This window comes from Passer montanus, unplaced genomic scaffold (genome assembly GCF_014805655.1).
Source record: "Passer montanus isolate IOZ18808 unplaced genomic scaffold, ASM1480565v1 scaffold132, whole genome shotgun sequence".
In the NCBI taxonomy this organism is placed as follows: domain Eukaryota; kingdom Metazoa; phylum Chordata; class Aves; order Passeriformes; family Passeridae; genus Passer; species Passer montanus.
The window spans coordinates 182,814-205,853 of NW_024360055.1; the positions used below are offsets into that span (position 1 = coordinate 182,814).

The 23,040-nt window shown below is 45.7% G+C and overlaps 1 protein-coding gene across 5 annotated transcripts in view; it reads left to right on the top strand.

Moving 5' to 3' along the window:
* The first annotated feature begins 1,167 nt into the window (after positions 1–1,167).
* The window catches only part of SRGAP2 (SLIT-ROBO Rho GTPase activating protein 2), a 100,556-nt gene continuing 78,683 nt past the window's right edge, over positions 1,168–23,040 (top strand). For 2 of the 5 annotated variants that reach the window (XM_039699393.1, XM_039699394.1), the window contains exon 1: positions 1,169–2,050. In XM_039699393.1, coding sequence (XP_039555327.1) covers positions 1,984–2,050 — 67 coding nt within the window. In that variant the 5' untranslated portion in view covers positions 1,169–1,983. Of the gene's footprint in view, positions 2,051–23,040 lie in introns of all 5 variants that reach the window. The other 3 variants (XM_039699395.1, XM_039699398.1, XM_039699396.1) reach the window with 3 other exon arrangements.

The following is a 23,040-nucleotide window of genomic DNA, read 5'->3' on the forward strand; positions in this document are numbered from 1 at the left end:
GCCGCGTCCCCCCAGCCCCGGGCCCCCCTCGGGACCCCCCCACGCTTCCTCTCCCCGCCGCCCGCATTGTTCTTCCCGGGCGGGATGCGGATCCGGCGGGTGCCGTGTTTATTTATTTCTTCCTCCCGTACGCGCATCTCCCGCGGGGGCTGCGGCAGCGCGCCCTCCCCCTCCCCAAAAAAATGGGGGGAGAAATCCAAATCGAAAAGAAATACGGGGGAAAAGTTGTGTCCCGCCCTGCCCAGCGCAGCGGGCGCTGGAAGAAACCCTAAATCACCCCCCAGAAAAAAAAAAAAAAAAAAAAAAATAGCCGAAAAGGGAGAAGCTGCGGGCGGAGCCGCCCGGCGGGGGCGCGCCCGGGGCTGCGGGGCCGAGCCCTCTTTCCCAGGATCTGCATCCCACATCAACCCCAAATTCTCTCCTGGGACCTGCACCCGAAATTCTTTCCCAGGATCTGCATCCCAGATCAACCCCAAATTCTCCCCAGGATCTGAACCCCAAATTTTGCCCTGCGACCTGCACCCCAAATCAACCCCAAATTCTCTCCTGGGATCTGCACCCCAGATCAACCCCAAATTCTTCCTTGGGACCTGCACCCCAAATCAACCCCAAATTCTGTCCCAGGATCTGCACCCCAAATCAACCCCAAATTCTCTCCCGGGACCTGCACCCCAAATGAGCCCCAAATTCTCCCCCAGGACCTGAACCCTAAATTTTGCCCTGGGACCTGCACCCCAAATCAACCCCATATTCTCTCCTGGGAGCTGAACCCCAAATCAACCCCAAATTCTGTCCCAGGATCTGCACCCCAAATCAACCCCAAATTCTCTCCCAGGATTTGCACCCCAGATCAATCCCAAATTCTCCCCCAGGACCCAAACCCCAAGTTTTGCCCTGGGACCTGTACCCCAAATCAACCCCAAATGCTTCCCAGGGACCTGCACCCCAAACGAGCCCCAAATTCTCCCCCAGGACCCAAACCCCAAGTTTTGCCCTGGGACCTGTACCCCAAATCAACCCCAAATTCTTTCCAGGGACCTGAACCCCAAATCAACCCCAAATTCTCCCCTGGGACCTGCACCCCACATCAACCCCGGCTCCCACCAGAGCCGCATCCCAAAGGATCCCTGCTCCCTAAACCATCCCCTACTCCCCCGGGAGCCGCACCCCAAATCACCCCCGGGAGTCGCTCCCCGGTTCCCCCCGGTTCCCGGGAGCTGCACCCCACATTGTCCCCGGGCTGTCCCCAAGGAGCCGCTGTGCCCCAGCCATCCCTGTCCCCGCTGTAGGCGTGTTCCCTGGTCACCTGCCCGGCTGCAGCTCCAGCCTCACACTGCTCTGCTCAAAGGACGATTTGCAATGTCAGGGTGTCAGGGCAGCTTTGCTTCCCGTCACAAATTTGGGCTGCGAGCAGTAATTTTCTAAATATATATATATATATATATATATTATTGTTATTTTTTTGTATTTGCAGGCAAGCAAACCAAAGCTGCTTCTCCTCTGCTGCTGCTGCTCTCGTTTGGGATTTGATTTGCATCATCTCCGAGCCCATTAAAAGAAATAAATAAAAAAAAAAGAGGAGAAGAGAGGAAAAAAAAATAAAAAAAGGGCAAACCAAACCCACACAAAACATGTGCGGAAGGACTTCCACTCCCTGGCTGTGCTATTGAGGATCAGGAAGAGCCTTTGGGGCTGCAGGATCTCGCCAGGCTGATGCTGCTGCTCAAGGATTTGGTGCAGGGAGACAAAACTGCTGCCTCTTCCATCCGCTGATCTCAACATCTGCATTTTCCTGCTGCTGTGCTCCCTCTCACACCCTCTCTCCATGGACTGATTTTTTGATTTTTTTCCCTTTTTGCGGGGGGGGGAGGGAAGGACGAGCAGAAAGCCAAGGCATCGTGCTGAGAGGAGCGAAAATTCCCTTTCTGTCTCGTGTTCTGGTGGATCTCTTTCGAGGTTATTCAGCTTTTTGGAAAAGAAAACATGACGTCGCCAGCAAAATTCAAAAAGGATAAGGAGATCATAGCTGAATATGACACTCAAGTTAAAGGTAGGGAACGGTTTTATTTCCATGCCTTCACTGCAAGCCTGCCTGGCGATTGTAGGAGTTTGCAGTGGATGTTTGGGTGGGGAAGAGGGAAATCATTTGCAGATTGCCTGGAATTTGCAGGGTTTTTTTGGGAATACAAAGCTGGGTCGGGTTTGCGGTGCTGTGTGTGTCCCCACGGGGTAGTTCCAGCTTTGGTGCTGCCGTTTTTAAGGTACCACAGCGAGGGGTTTTTTAATGGAATACCCACATTTTTGAGTTCGGGGAGATCCATCTTTTCCTGCCTGCCTTTCCCAGAGACGGCTTTGCATGTGAAATATGAGAGGCAGGGAATTGCTTTTTAATCCTCTGCCTGTCATGGGAATCTTTGAACAATCTGTGCAGTGTCACAGGAGCATATTTCCACTGCTGCTGATGGGGGACTGTGCTCGGGGGTCCCTGGGAAGCTGTTTGTGCTAGAAACTTCCATTATTCAGGATTTTCCTGGGGGTGAGTCCATCAGAATTCCCTGCTTTTCCTTGCCGTGCTGGAGTGTAACACCTCGGGGCTGCAGTGTGGGTGTGGGTGTACACACACACACACGCACACACAGAGAAAAATGAATAAATGAATAAAACTCGTGCAGCAGCGTTATTCCCATCAGCACGGGGAATAATAAACACATTTAAACAGTGGGCTTTGCAACGACCATGCAGGTCTCCTGCAGAATTCAGCTGGCCATCATGTGCCCTAGGTTAAAAAAAAAAAAAGGTGAAATTCCCCCGAGCTGCTTATTTTTGTGAAGTTTTCGGGATAAGACGTATTTAAAAGAATAATTAGGGCTTGTGCATGGCTTGATACGTCGCTGCTAGGAAGTTGTGAGATTCAGTGATTTATCTAATTGGTTGAAACTTGCTTGGTATGCTCAGAGCATGCAGGAAAGATGGCCTTCGGGCAGGGCTGATTGAGTTAAATCAATGCAATTTGAAAAAAAAAAAAAAAAGCAGCCAGATTTAAATCTGAGTAGGAAACCTAGATTCAAATTGACAATTAAGATATTGTTTTGCAATTAGGTGCTCAGTTATTTTTCCTGCTGGGGAGGAGGGTCTGCTTGTTGGTTGCAAATCACTAAAACATGTTGTCCTACAAGACATGTCCTACCCTGACCCCAGTGCCCTGCACCTAAAAGCACTTTGGGTACTTACGTTGAAAAATGCTTATTTGAGCAAATATGAAGCTGTGTTGAGAGTTTATTTTGATTTTTTTTTTTCCCTTTAATATTGAGGTTCTTAAAGTTAGAAATGGAGAAGGGCGTGTTTCTCTTTTACTGGTTTAGTTTCTATTCCTGTTTTCTTGCTGTCTTTGGAACTGGGAATTGCAATCAGCATCAAATTAGAGGCTTGGAGGCTCTTTCATTATTTACCCCATCAAAATGTGCGTGATAAATGCGAGCTTGCAGTCACAATATTTGGGAATAACACGGAAAGGAGGCTTTAGAATTAGCAAAGCACATCCTCTCACCTCTCAGCTCTTGCATGAATTAGAAATCCTTCCCTTCCTTTTCAGACAAGAAACCAGGAAAATGGGAAGGAGCCTTCCTTGCTGCTGCCAGAGCTCAGCTCATTGCTGGGGCTGTCGATTGACCTGGAAGTGTGCTCCCAAAAGTGGATTGCAGGAGTGGCGCATGGATTTTTATTTGTTTTTTGCTTTTTGGCCTTATAAAGCACTGCTGTCGGAGATGCAGGAGGTTAAGGAGGCCGGAAGCGTGTGAAGGGGTCGGGAGGAGCTGGGAGAAGGGGGTTTCCTTCCTGAATTGGGGTGAGGGCAGGGATGCCTTCACCTCGGTGTCCTCTCCCAGTTTGGCTCTGGGAAGGAGGTGCTGATCCATCTCCTGCCCCTCCTTGGAGGGAGGTGTAGAGGGACCAGACAGCTCAGAAATGCACAGGACAGTCCTGTAGCAACCCTGTCCTCCAGCTCCTGGTTTATTTTAGAGCTTTTCCTTTCCCTTTTGCGCCCAGCACTGGTTTCAGGAGCTGCTTTGGCAATGGGGATCCTTGTCTCCCTGCCTTTAGGTGCCAGCTTTGGAGGGAGACTTTGCTCCTCTTAAAACACCACAAACCTTTGCTTATTTTGTGCTTTACATCACTCCCCAAAATGACAATCCCGCAGATAGCTCAGTGCTGAGCTGGGCACTGCTGTGGTTCCTTAGGGAATCTCTCAGCTCCAATTCCAGGCATGTGCAGCTCCCTCCATCCCAGTGGCAGGATGAGATGGTGCTGGATCCATTGAAACCCGCAAGTGTGGTGGTGCTGCCTCCTCACCAAGGTTCTTACAGAATGATTTTGGCGTCCTGCTCCCTCAGTTGTGGGAACAGCATGGAAATGTTAACTCTGAAATGCTTTCCCTGGGCTGGGAAGGGGAGCAGGGGCTGTGGGGGTGAGATGAATCACGTGTTGGCGTGCCACACGAATTGAGAGGTGGCATCTGCTCCTCTGATGAGAAAACTCGGGTATTTTTTGCTGGCATTTAGAAACTTACGGCGTTTTTTGTGCTTTGCTCTGCGCTGGGAGCCGTGTTTAGAGGCTTCCTTTAAAACCCTTAATCCACAAACACCTCCTTAAGCACTTTAAATGATTGCTAATGGAATGATGGAGCTTTGTTTAAAAATTTAATAGCCTTAAGTGGTTAATCAGAAACCATTTAAAGAATGGCTTGATTAATAGATCATCACGAGGCAAAATTTTTGATTTTCTGTTGCTGAACGAGCTCGGTGGTTTTTACTGAGAAAGGGGCAGCAGGGCAAAGGATCATGGAGTGGTTTGGGTTGGGAAGGATCTTAAAGCTCATCTCATGGGCAGGGACACCTTCCACCACCCCAGGCTGCTCCAAGTGTCCAAGCTGGCCTTGGGCAGCTCCAGGGATGGGGTGTGGATGAGTGACACTCTCTGTTCTGCTGTAACCATGAGCTGTAGGTATTTGTCTCCCCATTTCTCAGCCTCTTTTGGGTTGGAGCTGGCTCTTCCCGTGGTTTGTGCGTGTGGGGAGGTAAACATTTGAATGAAATCGATTTCTGAAGTGAAGATTTTTTTAACCAAAGTTACCGTGCAGCGATCAGGGGCGTTGAGGGGACGAGGAGCTCCTTCCTGGTGACCTGTCCACTCTGGCTGTGCATCTGTGGAGGTGGCTGGAACCAGGCTGGACACAGCCTTGATTTCTTGGTCTGGCCTCTGACTGACCACCAGAGGATGTGCAGGATTGCCCAGTGACCCCATGGTGTCCAGCATCTGGAGGTTCAGCTCCAAACCCACTCTGCAGAGGGGAATTAACCCACAGACACGCTGAATTTCCCCAACACCTGCACTGACCTCCAGCCTTCCTCCGTTGGTTCCATGGTTTGTCCTCTCTGCTCTTGGACAGGGACTCCTTGGAGTGCCTTTTTTGAGGAAACTCCAGCAGGAATCCATGTCAAGCAGTCAGAATTCTCCTGCCAGGATGACCCAGGGCCGGCAGGGGAGGGAAGAGCTGCTTTGATACCTCCCCGTGCCATGTGCTCACAAAGCCTGGGAGCCCTGTGAAGCTGCAGAGTGAGATTCCCTCACTCCATATGGAGCCTTTGATATCTCAAGCTCATCCCCTTGTCTGGATTGTCTCTCCCAATTCCTTTGTGCAAGTTGTGGTGAGGCAGAGATAATTAATTTATGCTGTGCAGTGTGTTCCATGTGAGGCTGGGATGCTGCCTCTGTGTGCCCGAGCGAGCACTGTCAGGGTGTTTTTTGGTTTAATATATTAAATTGGAGTGTACACTTGCTGAGGAAAGAAAAGCCAGTGATTTATCTCTTAATTCTCCTTTTCTTTCTCCTCGTGTCCCACGAGCGCCTTATATTTAATTAGTTTGTATAAAGCTTCAGTAAATAGCTCCATGGTTTGAGCTGCAGAAATTTAATACTGACATTTTTTTACACAGCGAGGGCTCATAAACCACTTCTGTCCTTGAGTGGTTGCTAGCAAAGGTTAAAATGCATCTCTTGCAGATCTTGCAGCCCAGCCCAAAAAGTGCTAAAAATATGACAAATGGATGAGGTAATTTACAGCAGGAGCAAGCAGAGCCCAGAGGTGGCTGCGTGGTTGCTGAGCTGAGTTTGTCTTTGCTAAGGGAAGATTCCTGATAAGAAATCCTGATAAGAAATCAGAAAATAAGGTTCAGGCAACCTCCCAGCTGCCATCACACTCAGGCTACTGAAATGTCTCAAACTTTCCCTTAAACCTCCCCAAAATGGCTGATGAATTTTGGATAAGTCCCTTTTTCCTTTCTGCGAGTGTGTCTGAGAGTGTGTCTGATCTGATTGTGATTTTTTGCCTTAAATGCTGTGTGGAAATCTCATTTTGTATGGTCCATCTTCCTGAGGGATGCTCGTCAGTTTTTAATCCTGGTGAGCTCTCCCAACTGGTCCAGCCCTTCTGGGTGTGAAAGATTGCAGAAGTAGCTGTGATGGGGTCAGCAGCTGTAATGTGGGGGCTGGAAGGGAAGTGTCATGTTTTTGGTTATGAATTGAACCAAAAATTGGCATTTCTCTCAATGGTTGCAGTTTTTTTTTACAGAATAGCCTTCAGATTTTTAGATCAATGAGCTGAGATCACTGTCATTTATTTTACTGCTGAACACGTGCACTTTGGGATTTTTCAGTGGTGCTGATGTTACACATAAATGTTGATTTCTCTTTTGTGTTTGGGTCACCAGGTTGGTCACTGCCCACTGTGACTGGTCCTTGGGTGGGATTCCCAGAGTTTTTAATACACCCTATAAAGAGACTTTTCAACCACTCACCCCGGCGTGGTTGAGTGCAACAATCCCGAATTCTGATATTTTAACTCTGCATGCGTTGGATTAACGTTCCCATTTAAAATGTAAAACTACCTTTTAAGGGGTTTTTGCAGTTAATCAGGGCTCCGTGCCTGTAAGTGATTCCATTTGTTTGCAACAATGACTTGCTCCAAACTCTGGAATTGCTGTGGAATCATCTGGTTTTCTGCAGTTCCTGATAGTGCAAATAATCCCCTGGGTTTTGGGGCTGGATTGGGCCAGCCAAGCAGCCTTGGTGCCAGAAAAGGGGGAAGGGGGCGTTGGGAGACTGCCTTGATCTTCCAGCAATAGTTTGTGTTTTTGTGTCCAACTCCTGCTAATGGATTATTAATGAGGATGGAAAGAGGTGAAGGAATGCAGAGTCTGCCTTCTTTCCTCTCCAGCTCCAAAATCCCTTTTTTTTTTTGCAGTTTCATCAGGTGTTGGAAGGCTGGAGAGCAAAGCTGACCAAACCACTCCGTCCTCTTAAGTGCTGCAGTTCCCTCCAAAAGCAGAGGGAATTGCCAGTGTAACTCCAGTAGGATTCTATAAAAAGTTTACTGGTAATAGCCAGTTTTCCCTGACTCCCAGCTAAGGGACAGGACATTTTTCCTCAGCTCTAAATGATTTCCTTTCGTGGTGAGGTTACAAATTTGTCTCTTTCCCTTTTCCTGTCAGTTAAAAGGCTCGACTCCTCTTTTATTCTTTTTTTAAATCCTTACTAATTTTTTTTGGCCATTTTGGGGATTTACTTGGAAGAATCTCTTTGCCTGGTCAACTTTTTTTTCAGCTGTCGCTATGAAGAGTGAAAAATCTGAACCTTTGTTGAGATGGAAAGTATGTTCAAACACATGTTCCCTTGAATGGCTTTCGCTGTGCCACGCACAGTTGATATTCATTACTCACAACTTTATTTAGTTCATTTTTTGGTATGACTTTCACAGATTTCATGGTTTCTCTCTGAGAATTCCTGCAACATCACAGGTGTCCTGCTCTTGGAATGCTGTCAGTGCTTTGTAGGCGAGGGAGGCAAATGCAGTTATGGGATTTATTGTGGAATAAAAGTGTGGAAGAAAATGGGAGAAAGGGTCTTGACCTTGCAGGAATTCCATCAGTAGAGACCAGTCTCCATTTTTACTTTCTCTCTCCCCTTTTCTTCCCAAATTGCAGCACTCCAGTAGACAAAACAGGGCCTTCTTTCTGTGAAATCCCTGGATAAAGGTCATTGAAACTCTTGGTGTGTTTGAAGTCAGAAACCATATGGATGTAATGTGAGGAAGCTCAACTGCTGTTTTTCCAAGAAGATGCTGTAAATGGATTGGAACCATTTAAAACATTGTAATTTTTTGCCATCAAAGTAACTATTTGCTGTTGTTAAACTGGAAATCCTCCGACCCAGTTGTTTTGCTTTTGAGTTTAGAGTTAATCACAGCTTCTCTGAAGGTGTTGCTAAATGTGCTGCAGAAATTCTTAGGTCTTGAAGGGTTTCCAGCAATGCTTCACATTGATTTGTGTGAAATGGGCTGAATTAGGCCAGGGGAGCTGCCTTATCCTGTGCCACATGAGCAGCTCCTCCTTTTTGACTCTTGAGAAGGAGCCAAATAACCAGATTAACTCAAACCCAGCGTGGATTTCAATCTCCAGCCCTCAACTGCTGCAGCAGGGCGAGTTGGTTGGTCCAGCTACATCTGACGTTGGCTTTGTTGTTTTTATTTTGATTTTTTTTCTTAAATCACAGGACTTTCCAGGAAGAGCTTCTTGGCTTCTTGCAAGTAAGGAAAGATTTTTGGGTTGTTTTTGTACCGCTGTCATTGGATGATGGTTTTCCTGCAGGGAGGAAACCATGGAACGATGCAATTTATAGATGGGGAGTGCTTGCAAATTGAATCTACTTAAAATAACGACAGTTGTTGCCTGGGAAAGAGTCCCTGAGTGTGTCTTGGGCCAGCAGTCCAGTCCCACTGCAGGGCATGCTCTAAGTTTGTGAATTTAGGTGGGAAAATTGGGGAATTCCACAACATCCTTTTCTTTGTGCAGGTTCACACTGGAGCAGGGCAGCTCTGAGTGTGTGGTTCTAAAACACATTTTATGTGATTCTGCTGCTTCTAGGAAAAAAAAAATAAAAATAGGGGATATTCACATATTTCATTAGCACTGTTTGTGGTAAAATATGGGGAATTTTTTGGGACAGGATTATGTATATAAGAAACTTCCACTCATCCACCAGGTGTAATTCCTCAGTGTGGGCAGGGCTGTGGCACCACGGCCAGCTGGTGGCTGCTGGGCTGTGACAATTCTCCTTCTTCCACCCCACTTCCTCTGGGAAGGGCTGCAGGAGGCTGTCTCAAGTGTTTTCCTGGGAAATGACAGCTGTGAGGAGCGAGCTCCTCCCGAGGCCATGGTGGCACTGTGAATATCCATCCCCGAGTGGAAATGAAGCTTGCTGCAAAGCTGATGCTCTCCCACCTTCCAGGGAAGCCAGAGCTGGATCAAGTGCCTGTGAAGCAGAATCAGGGAATTGTTTGGATGTGCCAAGATGCTGACATCCCTTCCCTCTGGCAGGGCTGCTTTCCTGGCTGGAGCATTGGGCAAATCCACTGTCCAAGTCCTACTTAGCTCCCTATTTATCTATTAATTTATCTATGTGTTATTTTGGTTATGGGCAAATGTAAATTCAGATCTGTGACCTATAAAGCAAATTATCAGGGGTGTGTTTGAAATGCATCAAAATCTGAGGACAGAAAAGCACTAATAAGAATATCATTAATAAAAAGCAGCCATTGTTGCTGTGAGGAGGAAAAAAGTCTGAATTTTCCTTATTCTGTGCAGGGGATGAATGAATGAATGACAGTGACAAAGCAGAGTGTGGAGGTGCAGATCCCTGAGCAGGCCCATGGAGGTTTTTCCTCAGTGTTTGATAAGCAGCCACTCAGAAATTTAATAAATTAACATCCTTGTGAAGTGGTTTTGGAAAGGAGCCTGGCTTTGCTTTGGTCTCTTTCATGAATGGAACCCTTCCTAACTTTTCTGTCTTCTCTCCATCTGGTGAAGGAGGAAGAGGCTTCTTCCCAGTTACCCCTTTCAAAAACACCAGTAACCCCCAGTGTTTGTGCTGCAGGGAGGGCTGGCTGTCCCAGCTCCTCGGGGAGGAACCCAGAGCTGCAGAGAGATGCTGAAAAAGGAACAAAAGGCTGTGCCTGTAAAGGATTTTAGAGTGTGCAGCTGGACAAGGGAGGGGGAAAGGAGGGAGAAATGCAGCACTACAAAGGTCACAGGATACACTGATGATGTTTGGATGGAAACTCAACTTGCTATGAATGAAATTGTGCTCTTGTGTTTTCCCCCTGGAGCTGAATGTCTAAAAACTCTGGATACCCCTTGTTCTGTTTCTTTTTTTTTTTTTTCCTTTTCTTTTTTTGGTGCTTGTAAGTTGTGCTGTAGAAATGAAAAAATAAAAAAAAGGAAGAAGGGAGGATGGACAGGCTGGGAGAGGCTTAAACATTCTGAGCTCTGCCAGGTTCATCAGAGCTGTGACATTCTTGGGTTCTGGTTATTTGCAAGGCAAAATTTTGTCTGTGCTAAATGTGTGAGGTTCCTTAGCAGGGAGCTTGTGTTGGCAAAGATTTCAGCTCTGCTGACCAGGGTTGTTGGATAAACTCAGAACTTGGGCTGAGCACCCCTCGGAGCAGACTTTTGGACCCCTCAAGTGTTGATTTTATTTCCTGTGTGTGTGAAGGCTCAGTGCTGGTTGCTAAATTGCCTTTTCCCCCTCCTTATGCCATCCAGATTGTTTGTGTTTGCTCTGAGGTTGGTTTGAACTTTTATCAGTCCATATGCTGGTGTTACCTTCTATGATATGATTAATTTCTGACTGTAATGATAAATTAATTTACACATAAATGTAAAAGAAGTCCTTTTATTTAGGCCAGCTGCCTAATGCCAAACACATTTATGACCATTGTCTTCATACTTAAGGAATTAATCTTAATTTAGACTTTATGTCAGATTATTTTCTCCATCACAGTGAACTTCATAGAATATAGCTGGGAAGGGCTCCTTGCATCCATTAATTTCCACTTTTCACACTTTGTCCCTGAAAATCTTGGCTAAAAACACTCCCCACCAAACCTGTCCATGGAAATTCAGGTGGTGGTTTGGTTTCAGATTTAAATTGGGAAAAAATTCTGGCACTGCCCCCTCTGGAAAATCCCTGCAGGTAGAGCTTTCTTTTATGCCTTGAAAGCAGTGACAGCTTTTGGCAGCAAAGGAAATATTTTGGTTTGGTTTTGTTGGGGCTTTCTGTTTTATTTTGTTCTGGAACTCCAAGCTATTTTCTGGTAAACACCCTGGAACAGTTGGGCGTTCTTGCTGTGATTTATCCATTTGCTGCCTGGCTGCTCCTGACTCCTTGATTTTCTTGTCCTTACTGAAGTGAGTGGCTCAGAACTGGACCCAGACTCAAGGCTCCCATCAGGATTTTGGGGAGGAACAAGACAAACCCATATGGGGGTTTGGGAAATTCCACAGTATCCAGTATCCCCTATGGAGGGACGAGAACTGATGTTGTTTTTGTGCTGCTGGAGGTTCCTTGAATTGTGAATTCCACAATAAACACTGGCTGGGAGCTGGAGGAGCAGCTATAATTTTCTCCCAGCTCCCTCACATGGTTTGCAGTGGTTTTAGGATCAGGCTTCATGCAAATAGTTCCCATTGCACCCCACCCTGTCCCAAACCCAGAGCAGCTCCACCAGCTGCTATGGTTGGGATGAAAGCGCTGCTAATTTGCTGTTACCTTTAATTTAAGGATTCTGCAGCTTGGGGAAGGCTCTCTGTAAGAAGTTATTTATTTGTTGACTGTTTAAACACATTTATCAGCACCAAAAGATCGATGCCTCTCCTTGCAAGGTGGAGGCTGCTTTGAGATCCTGCACGGAAAGGTGTGTGCAGGGGATGGGAAGAGTAAGTAGATTTGTATTTATTTATTATTTTTTTTAAATGAAAGCCACCAGCATCCAGCCAGCCCTGCCTGGGCTGTCTTGTGGGGAGGTTGTGCTGTGTTTGCAGAATGACTTTGAGCCTTTGACAGCGATAGGGAGAGCAAATCCAGCTCTGAGAAGGACAAGGAAAACAGGTTCCTTTTCCTTCCCACCTCCTTTTTTTTTTCATTTCTTCTTGTTTGTGCCTCTTTAAAAGCTGATTTTGTCAATAAACCACAGATCCCCCTGAAGTCTCATTGCTTGTGGCAGTAACACCAAAGCCTCTTGACCATTCACTTTTTTTAGAGCCCAAATCCTCATTTCTCTTACAGAGAGTGGGTTTTTTTTTTTTCAGATGCTAGGAAAGCACTTTTGGTTTTGTGTTTTTATGTGTATGAAGTATTTATTTATCTGGGTTTGTTTGAAGTAGCCCAAACACAATGTTCTTTTCAATACACTAAAGAGCTCTTCAGCTGTACCACAGATTTCTTGAAGTTTATATTTTATTACTTCATCACGTTCTAAATTTCGCTCAGCATCTTATCTCTGCTTAGATTTTGGTCTCCCTTGCCTCTTAGTGTAAATGAGGGAGTTTATACACGATATATAATAATTATCATTGAGAACTCTTGCATCTTTGATGCTTGAAAAACCCAAGAAACCCAAAAGCCAGGGCTGTCTTTCAGAGAATTCTGATTCTGAAACTTCCTGTAGCACATTTTGAATGATATAAATGTTATTTCTCAACTGCCTTAAACCTAAATAATCAAATTATTCTATTTGATATTATTTGATTTGTTATCAAATACACAACTGCACATGTATTATAACATGCATGCAATAAAAAATTGGGTTTTTTTCCTTTAAAATTAAATGCATTTTCATTTGGAAAAGATTATTTATGATCATTGAAACAGCATCCAGTTGAAACCAGCCTTTGTTTGTGGTGTGCTGGTGTCAGAGCTGTTCTCTGCCTTGGCTGAGGACAGGGGTCCTCCTGCCCTTGATCCAGATCTTTTTTTTGGGAGTCTGTGTTCCCTGGGTCCCTGAATTGGGGCTTTCAGCACATCTTGCTCAGCCATTGTGTTCCTAGCAGCCTGAAAGTAGGTGAGGAGATTAAATGGTAGCGAATTACTCCAAATGACCTAAATCAAGGTCTCTGGTGAGATTTATGGGATTCAGTTACACATCTTGAAACATGCTGAGAGAACACTGGGCTTTTTTATATCTTGTTTTTTTGTCTGGCAGTGCAGCCTGCGTGGCTGGACAGGATGTGCCTCTTCTTTTCAAGAAAATTACTTGGACAGAGGAGATAACTGCACAGTGCTTTTACTTTGTGATTTTGTTTTTCTTTTTTTTTCCTTTTTGGTTTTTTGGAGGGGACAGAAGGACAAATCCCAGGGTGCTGCTGAATGAGGTCTCTGTCCAGCCAAGGGTGCTCCCTGGATCAGCTGGGAACAGAGAGAGGGGGATGCTGCTCATCCCTCAAATAAAACTGAGCTGCAAAGAACAATCCAAAACAACTCCAGGCATGAGTCAGAACTTTGTACAGTCTGGAATCAGATTGTCAGGAAGCTGAAATGTGTCTGCAGTTATCCCTTGCTTTCATTCCTTTCTCCCTTCACTTTTTTCCTCCCTCTGATTCCCGCTGTTTTGGGGATTAAGAAGGAAATAAACACTCCCCTGAAATCTCCCAACACAAACAATCAGGTTTGCTATTTTTAAGTAGTTTTTTGTGATTCTCCCAAAGTTCTTTTTGCTCCACTGGGATTGAGATAGAATGGCTGTTTTCTTTAAGTTTTATTTTTAGGAGTGGGAGGCTTGTGTGAACTTCAGTGCTGGCAGAGATACTGGTTTGCCAGGCAAAATTATATTTTAAAATCTTGAAATCTTTCAAGCTGCCAAGAAGAGAGGCCAGGTGAGAATGTGAAGGATGCTCATTTTGCCACCTCCTGTACTGGGATTGTATTGCCACTTCCCCACATCTGTGAGGAACCCTTGGTGTTGAAGCCAACCTTCCCTGTTCCCACTGAACCTTGGGAAGCAAACAGGAGGAAGTTTGGGAATGTTAAATCTATTTTTTGGGGTAGAGCAAGCACAGCAAACTATTTGTGGGCTGATTCCTTGTTCTTTTTGTGTAGAACAAACTCTGTTTCCTTGCAGTGGGCTCCCTCATTGCTGGGGGATGGATTTTTGGGGTGTGTGTGGGGAAGAGGGGTTGGTGCCAGAGCAAACAGAAACCTTCTCCTTCTTTTTAGTGCCTGGTGCTGGGAATTCCCTCCTGCTTTCTGACCTGTTTGGCCCAGCAGGAGAAGTGGCAGGAGGCTGCTCTGGTCCTGTCTCAGTGCTCCCACAGGCTGTGAACCCAGATTTTGTTCAGGTGTTCACCTGGCTTTTGTTGCCATCCCACACCAGGAGAACACTGCACAGCAAGCTTGGAGTAAGGGGAAAAGTGTGTCAGGAGCAGAGAGAAATCAGCTTTGCCCTGGCAGTAATTAGGCTGGACTTGAAATTCAGTGAGTGCCTGGTTCCGTGGTGATTTCATTTTCTGTGTGAGGTCAGGCTGCTCATCCCAGCATTTTCTGCAGACTGGGAATTCTGTGCTAGTGGTGACACTGGGGATGGCTTCTATTACTGATGGCAAATTGGTTAATAATGTGGTTACTCTAAGTAAACTAATACTGCATACTGGCTGGCTTAATAGTTTTTCTACACCTACTATTAACTTACTGGTGTGGGGATTTTATTTTTGGGTTAATTTTAGTTCTCTTGCTCAGCCAAATTCAGCTTTTTTGAGCATCAGCTCTGTAACCATCCAATCAAGCCTTTGGAGAGTTGTAACAGCAAGCAGTGGTTCTTTCCTAGAAAGGCTTAAAATGCCATTTAATACTCCAGGCTCATGGCTTGAACTCACCAAGCTGCTTGTTAATGGCTTAATTGCTGTCATTTTGATTTGGGTAGAGGTTATTTTCAGTTTTCTCCTGTTGGCAGGGTTGTTGTAGATGAAGTTAGAAGTCCAGTGAACGCAACAAGTAGAAGAGAATTGATCAGTGAGTTCATTTTTGAGGCTGTTTTTTCCCTTTGCTTGCTTAGAGGTTCCTTGATTACATTTTCTTTAATGCACTGCTCACATACAGCAAAAGGGGGAAGAAGCAAAACCCAGTGTGGTGCACGAGAAGTTGGATGACTCAACCTCCATCTTTTATAGGTCCTGATTCAAATCCATTCCCTGTTGGTAGCAGTGGAAATGTCACCAAATGTTCCCACTGTTGGGAGGGCTGGGAGTGACTCCTGCCTCGGTGCTGGAGTGCTCCAAGCTGCCAAAGGTGGTGGGCTCTGGCAGAAAAATGGGAGCCTGCATGCAGAGTGGGAGGATGAATCACTTTCCTGCTCCTTTTGGACCCAAACTGGAGCTGGAGAGGAGCTTTGGGCTCGGCACAGCTGCAGAGAGCAGGAGAAATCCTGCCTTGGATTTGCAGATGTCTCAGGAACACCGAGGTGCTGATGGGGCTTGTGGGTTTTTTAAAGGCTGATATTTGTGTGACAATTACAAATCACAACAATTAATGTTTTATAGGCATAGCCTGAGCCCGTGGCTTTATTTTTGTCAATGGGGTATCATTCACAAAGAATTAAGGAGTCGTGCTGAGATGAGCAGCATCCCTGGGCATTGGCATTTATTCCCAGCGTGTGCCTGGGTTTTGATATATTTGGATTTCTTTGCAAGTCACAGAGGTTAGCTGGTGTTGTTTTGTTCTTAGAAAGCAGAGTGGCTGCTGATTTCAGCTTCTGTGAAATTTGCTGTGTGGTTTTGTGATTCATGCAGTACCTGTTTGTGTCAGTATAGGAATGATGCTGGATCAGTGGGATTTTAATAATTCCAGGAAATTCAATGGAAAATTGACCCCTCATTATTTCAAACCCCAGCAATATGCCAGAGGAGCACCTGAATGAGCTCTGTACAGCCCCTGGCCAGGTAATTCAGTGGAAAATCCAGGTAATGCAGTGGCAAATCACTGGATTGTGGCTCAGTGCAGGCACACTTGGAGCAGCAAAACTGGGATATATTTATTGTGAGAGGATAACTTCACTGTGCATCTCTGTCCTGTGAATCTCTGTGCCTTTATCTATCAGAGATTGCCTGTAAAACCTTACCCAGGCTGGAAGTGGAGGTGTCCTGGAGGTAACACCAGCCAGCTCCTGTTGGGAAGGTGGCACTTCATGGTCTGGGTGACACAGTGGGGACCGGTCACAGCCTGGGCTCAATGATCCTGGAGGTCTTTTCCAAGCGGAATGCTGTGTGATCCTGTGGGGGAGCTGGCTCATGGATGTGCTGTTGTCCTCTGCAGCTCTCCACACCTGCCCTGGTGCTCTCCCTCAGCAACCTTTCCTCTCCTGTTGTTTTTAATCACAAACTCCACCCCGCACCCAGCGGGCAGCGCTTCAAAATCCACAATCTCAAGACTGCCTTGGCTCTTACTTCCCAGCCAGAGCTGACATCTGAGGAGAAGCTGTTTTAGGCTTTAAATAGCTCTGGCAGGGAGGTGGACAGGAGCACACAATGTGGCCGTGGGGCTCTGGGCTATTCTTAGCGGACAATGGCCGGAATGAAAAGCCGCGGCCGCTGCAGCACGTCGGGGCCATTGTGTGCTGTGATGTTTTTAATTCTGAGCCCTTCAGGATCTTCTCCTCCTACTGGAGACCTCTCAGTGTGTTTCTTTCCTGGGGAGAGTGGAGGTTCTGAAGGGAAATGGCTCCTGAGAGGAGACCCCAGCGTGGCACAGGAGGAGCGGCCTTGTCTGTCGCTGACGCAGTTTTGAAAAGAGGGAACTGAAAGCTCACGGGGAAAGAATTTTCTGTTTGTTCTATTTTGAGTGTGTTGTGAAATCAAGGGAAGGACAAGCTGATATTGAATGGAAATGGAGGTGGTTGTGGATGCTGCAGCAGGAGTTAATGCTGAATGTGTGTGGTGCTGTGGGGAGTGTGTCCATCACACAGTTGGGGTTGGAGCTCTCCTCTTGGAGGAGGAGATCTGAAATCCTCTCTACAAAGGACAGGTGGGAGAAGCAGTTTCTCTTCCAACTTTATTTTTAAGGGCAGAGCTTTCTGCAAGGAAGCTGCCACATGCTTCTGCTTCCAGTGGCTGCCACAGGGGAAGCAGCTGCTGTCACCAGGCACCTCCACTCCTTCCTCTGCAGCCTCTCGAGTTTGAGGAAGATAATTTGCATTTCTGAGTGGTGTGGCTGATGCAAACTGCAAGTGTGGAGCTGTTTGTGTGAGCCCAGTCCTTCTGTCCATCATCTGCAAGGCTGCTCAGTGTCACCGTGCCTAAAAATGAAGATTTTCAAGTTGGGCTGAGGTGGGGAACTGGGGAGGATCAGGCTGTCTTCAGCTTGATTGGCTTGACTTCCTTCCCATGCAGTGGTTTCTTAGCTACACTTCAGGAGATTAAAAGCTGGACATCCTGTTCTAGGGAGGTTTTACCCCTCTGGCTTGCAGTCTGGGTTACTTGGATGCAAGGATGGATGCCTGGTGCTTATCTCGTTAATTCCCAGTCCAGCACAGAGCACAGTTCCAGCCCCACTGTGGCACAGCCAAGTGTAATGTCAGCAGCGTGCTCTGAAATGCAAGGGCTTTCCTTCACATTCACTGGAGTCTCCCCTGGCTGCTGCAGAGTGTGTAATTCAGGACTTCAAACTTGCACACCAACTCTGTCCTGCTCCAGTGTGTGTAATTCAGGACTTTAAAGCTTGCACACCAGCTCTCTCCTGCTGCAGAGCATCTGTACTTGCTGTGTAATCCATGTTCTTTGGGCAGATGACTGTGTCCAGGCTTTGTTGGTGTTTTTTTAACCATAATTTTATTCCTTTTTAATTACAGCATCCTCTGCAGATGTTGGAGTGTCATAAAAATGAGATGTGGAAACGAATGCAGAGTTGTCATGGCTTGCTCCAGATTCTGGGTAGTAATTAAGCTGTCGGGGAGTAGTGGAAAGTTCGTCTGCTTTATCTGTGTGTCCTTTGGCAAATGACCTCTGGGCTCGTTAATGGGAAAGGCAAATGTGCACTGAGCTGGATGCAGTGCCTTGGCTGGATCAGCGTGTCTGCTCTGGCAGATAAAGGATAAAAACTACCCTCCATAATCAAGTCCAAGATTTGGGGGGTTATTTCATAGCTGGAGCCATTGCTGATTGCTATCGGGGCAAATTGAGGTAGAAATGAGCAAGAATATCCAGATCTGGGTATTTTTCTCTTTCTGGTTGGTAGGAGGGAGCAGTGGCACGGTGTTAGTGCTGGGGGATTGCTGGTGTAACTGGGAAAAGCAGCTGGTGAAGGTCCACAAGTGGCTGAAGGGGGACAGGATAAACTCTCAGAGCTCCTTTGGTTCCTCTGGAGACCCTGCAGGAATTGAGGCTGCCTGGAACCCCCCCCAGTGAATGTGGGATTTTATAGCTGGAAAAGCTGGAAGGTGAAAAGATAAGCCATAAGTGGATCCCAGAAGGATCCACGTTTCCTCCCCTCTGTCTGCTTTTAAACATTTTTCTGGCTGTCTCTAACACGTTCTACAGATCATTTTGTGTAATCCTGTCTGGCAATTTGTTTCAAGATGTTGTTTTTTTTTTTTTTAAAGCTCTTGTCTGAATGTTTTGTCCAGATGGTCTCAGTGTGAGTCAGACTGGAAGGTGCAGTGGCTTGCTTTGATAAGGTTACTCGCTCTGTTTGGAGAGTTGATGGCTTTATAGGAGTGAAAAACCAGATCTCTCATGTTAATGGGAAATTAACCATTCAGGCTTTTAAAAAACATAAATAGGACCAGAGCAGCTGAAGCTTTCACTGCTCATTTCCCTCTGTAAGTTATTCTGATGTTCCTGTGAAAGTGTTGGATTTTAACTGGTGATAACAAATCCATCTGTCCTGGCTCTTCACAGGAATGTCTCCCACAGTAAAGGTCCACCACCATGAGAATTTACAAATGTCAGTCACAGCTTAATGGCATCAGTGATTTATGCACCTAACGAGCAATAAGAGCTAATGAAATGTCGTGTATTGATAATTCATAATTCAGCCATGCCAATAACTGGATTTCCTAAGTTATCTGAGATGTTGTCAGCATATAAATCAAATTTAAGTAAGTTTTATTGAAAGTTACACGTGTAACTTTATCAATGGAGGTTTTACTACACCATTTATTTGTGTGCTCAGCATTGTTAAGATAATATTTGAAGACCTTCCTGACGCAGGCTTTTGATAAGCATAGATATTTCCAACAAAACCCCTAAACAAAATGCTGTATTATTTTTGGTGTATTAATAAGATTGAGAAACATGGCTATTCCAGGGTTGGTTGGCTCTCTGGAGGAAGTTTCCTTTCTTCACCTCAGTGTTTTTTTCTCAAGGAGGATGGAGAAGCTTCCCTCCCTAGGCTGACCCTGCCTCTGCACTGGGGTGCTCTGGCTGATCCAGGATCCATCCCTGGGTTTTCCATCTCCTGGTGATTTCTGCTCTCTCTGTGCTGGGCTCTGGGGCTGCTTGGTTTTTTTGGGTGTGTTGTTTTCAGTCCCTGCTCAGTGAAGCAGCACAAACATTCCCGAGGAGCCTGTGCTGCTGTTTGATGTTGCTTTTGGCTGGGGTTGTCCCCAGCTGGGTCAGGGGGCTCCTGTGCCACAGGGCTGGGGCTTGCAATGCTCAGGGTAAATAAGTCACACCCTTTGCACTCAGTGGGTTGCGTGTGCCTGAATTTCCTCCTGTCCCAGTGGCTTTGAGAAGCCCCAGTTTAAACCTGAAATGTCAATTTAAACCACTGCCCATGAGCAAGATGGGCTTTAAGGTCCCTTCCAACCCAAACCAGTCTGGGCTTCTGTGACTCTGAATTTTTATTTATTTTTAGTGGTGTTTTCTAGGGACTGAACTGTGCTGGTGGAGTGGCACCAAGCAGTGAAAAATGGAGTTAATCAGGGCTCAGGTCAAGCTTGAACTGTGCAGAGCAGTGCTTTTCCTGCCAGGCTCAGCCTGCTTGGAAATGCAGGACATGGTGCTTAATTTCAGGGAATACTGTGTTAATTCTGTTATCCAGCTGATGCTGGGAATCCAGATTAATGCTTGGATCTGTCTCATACTCTGGCTTCAAATTATTTTAACTTTTATTTATACAAATATGTGTAAAATATGGGGATTTTTTCCCTTTCCACACCTAGATCATGGCTGCAGTTTGTGTGGTGGGTTGCACCTGAGTTTCTTTGGAAAAAGCTTTTTTTGGAAACTAGGTGAATTTTCCCCAGGGGACCTAGGATGGGATCAGAGAGGAAAAGAAAAAAATTCAGATGAAGACTTTAATTTTATTGTAGAAGTTACACAAGGTTCTGCCCAGTCTTTGTACAGTAGTATCTTCCAAGCAGTCTATGTAGTAAAGCCTTTTATTGAACCTTGAGTCATTTATTGTAAATGCTGGAGCAATGGAAATGGTTTCTAAATGATAAAGCACACGTGTGTGTGTGTGTGTGTGTGTGTGTGTGTGTGTGTGTGTGTGTGTGTAAAAAGGAGGACCTGAATTTTCATGTCAGTTCTTTGACAAAGGCTTATGAAAAATCAGCATCTCCTTGTTCTTGCTCTGGTCTAAGCTGTGCTGATTAATGGGTGTTGCTGTAGCTGACAATGAACTGATAGAAAAATGATGATTCACATAATTCGAGCTTTGCAGGCTCTGTCAAATATTCATTTCTTCCTTTACAAGAGGTGCTTGGGAGTAAAATGTGAGTTCCTTTAGAGACAGCAGTGCTGCACTTACACAGCTGAATATTTATACCTGAAGGAATTAATGCTGTAGATTCAATAGGAAAATCTTGCTTGGGACAACTTTGCTTTCCTTGAGTATTCCTGCTGTAAACTCCTTTTAAATGTGAACAGACTGAGCCAGAGAGCAACAGCGAGACTGGAGCACTTTTTTTTTTTTTTTTACATAAATGTGTTTTGTGGTTTTCAATTAGGCTCCTGTCTGGCTTTTAGGTGTGTTACATCTGAATTAAAACAATGCTCCAATTTGATTTCTTATGCAAACAGTTAAGACTGATTTATCAGGGACTCTCCTGCCAGCAGAAGGAGGCATTACTTTGATTTTATGGGGTGTTTTAATGGCAGGTGTTGGTGGGGAAAATGAGAGGCTGCTCTGGAGGAAAGCAGCTCTGTCATCATTGTCCACTGGTACCCTGGGCAAACAGCCTGGCCCTTTTTGATGTTGTTCAAGTCAGCTGTGAAGTGTCTGTAATGATGCTCATTATTCACCTCCCCTGGAATGCTCAGGGTTAATTAATAGCCCTGAAATCCTCCCAGAAACACACACAGGGCCAGGCAGGGAGGCTCTGTATATTTGACTCACCTTGTTGGCTCCTGGGGACAGTCGCTGTCCTGCTCCTCCATGGGCTGAGAGCTTTTCCTGCTGCTCCAGAGGGAAGGAAGGCAAGGAGGAGCCCCAGGAGATCCTTCATGGTTCAGCTGGCCAGGTCCAGGGGCTGCTGGCCTGCCCCAGGCTGGGCTGCTCGGGACAGACCAGGTGGGTTCACCTCAGCAGGACCCAGGGATGTCCTGGTGGCACCAGGGAAGGGGATCAGTCCCAGGATTTCACTGCAGGATGGTGGAGCTAATTTCACTCTGGAATGGTGGAGCTAATTGTCGTCCTCTCTTGTATAATAACTGGATTTTAAAATGATCCAGGGGCTGCTGGGCTGCTTGGGACCAGCCAGGTCCTGGAAGGGACCCAGGTGGCACCAGGGAAGGGGATCAGTCCCAGGATTTCACTGCAGGATGCCTCTGGAATGGTGGAGCTAACCCAAGGTTGTCTTCCCCTCTTATATAATAACTGGATTTTAAAGTGGTCCAGGGGCTGCTGGGCTGCTCAGGACAGACCAGGTGGGTTTACCTGAACAGGACCCAGGGAAAGGGCTTCAATCTCAGGATTTCATTGCAGGATGCCTCTGGAATAGTGGGAAGGTTATCATCCATTCTTCTATAACTGGATTTTAAAATGGAGCCTCATCCCAGTCTCCTTTTTTTTTTTTTTTTTTTCCTACATCTTTAGGAAATATTCCTAAAGAATGAATTGGTAAATTTATTTTTCAATTGGTAATTTTATTTTTCAACACCAAGTAAGTTGGTGTTGGTTCTTGTTAGCACAAAGCAAGGATGAAAATTGTCCATGTGATTAAAAACCAACCCCACGTGTGTCTGACTTTCCCCTGGCTGCCTGAGACAGCCCTGGAATTTGGCAGCCTGCTGGAAGTGATTTTGAAATTGAGTTTGCTGTGCTGTGCTTGAGGAGTGTTTACATGTCCCCTTTTGTTCCTGTCTTCATTTCTTTCTCAATCATTTATTCATGTTAACGTGTTAGGTACCAGAGGGGAGAGGGAGGCAGAGAAATCCTGAGGTGAAATTCAATTAGACACCGGCATTAATCATTCTGTTTGTATCTCTAAATATCTGACATAATTCACCAAAGGATTTTCCTTTAATTGAAGAGATTAAGGCATGTAAGTTGTAAATTGCCACTTCTGTTCTAGCAATTTTATTCATTTGACAAATATACTTGATGTTACTTTGCATGAAATAATGGTGTGTAAGAGAGTAACTCTTCAGGTCTTGTGAATTGGGAAGAAAAAGTGATTTTTTTCATATTAATGCTGTTTCTGGGTTCTTGCATCCCAGATTCTTTAGCACTTCCAAACTTTGAGCACCCTTGACAGATAAATAAAAAATTAGAATATCAAATTAACTAAATTTTTGCAGAGGCAGCTGGGAATTGGGTCTGGGGAATTTGATCCATCCCTGGACTGTTTTCTTGAAGAAATAATTAGGAGTGTGGAGGATTTAATCGGTGTGGGAGTGGGTGCTGTGTTCTCACTTCTGGATGTGTCTGTGTGTGCAGCACTGGAATGTGGCACTCTGGGGATGTGCAGGGAGCTGAAATTGGGATTCCTGCAGTGAACTGAGGCCCTGAGAGCATATGGGAAATGCCAGAAATAATGAGCACATTACACGTTTCTGATGAATAATTCAATTCAGTTTAGGGCTTGTTTCACCCTTAAAATAAACCCCTCGCAATATTTGACACAGCCCAGCTGAAACACTTGGAGGAGAAGTTTTGGAAGGCAAAAGGAGCCCTTGTTTAACTTCTGTCTTAATCAGCAGCAGCAGAGGAAATCTTAACACT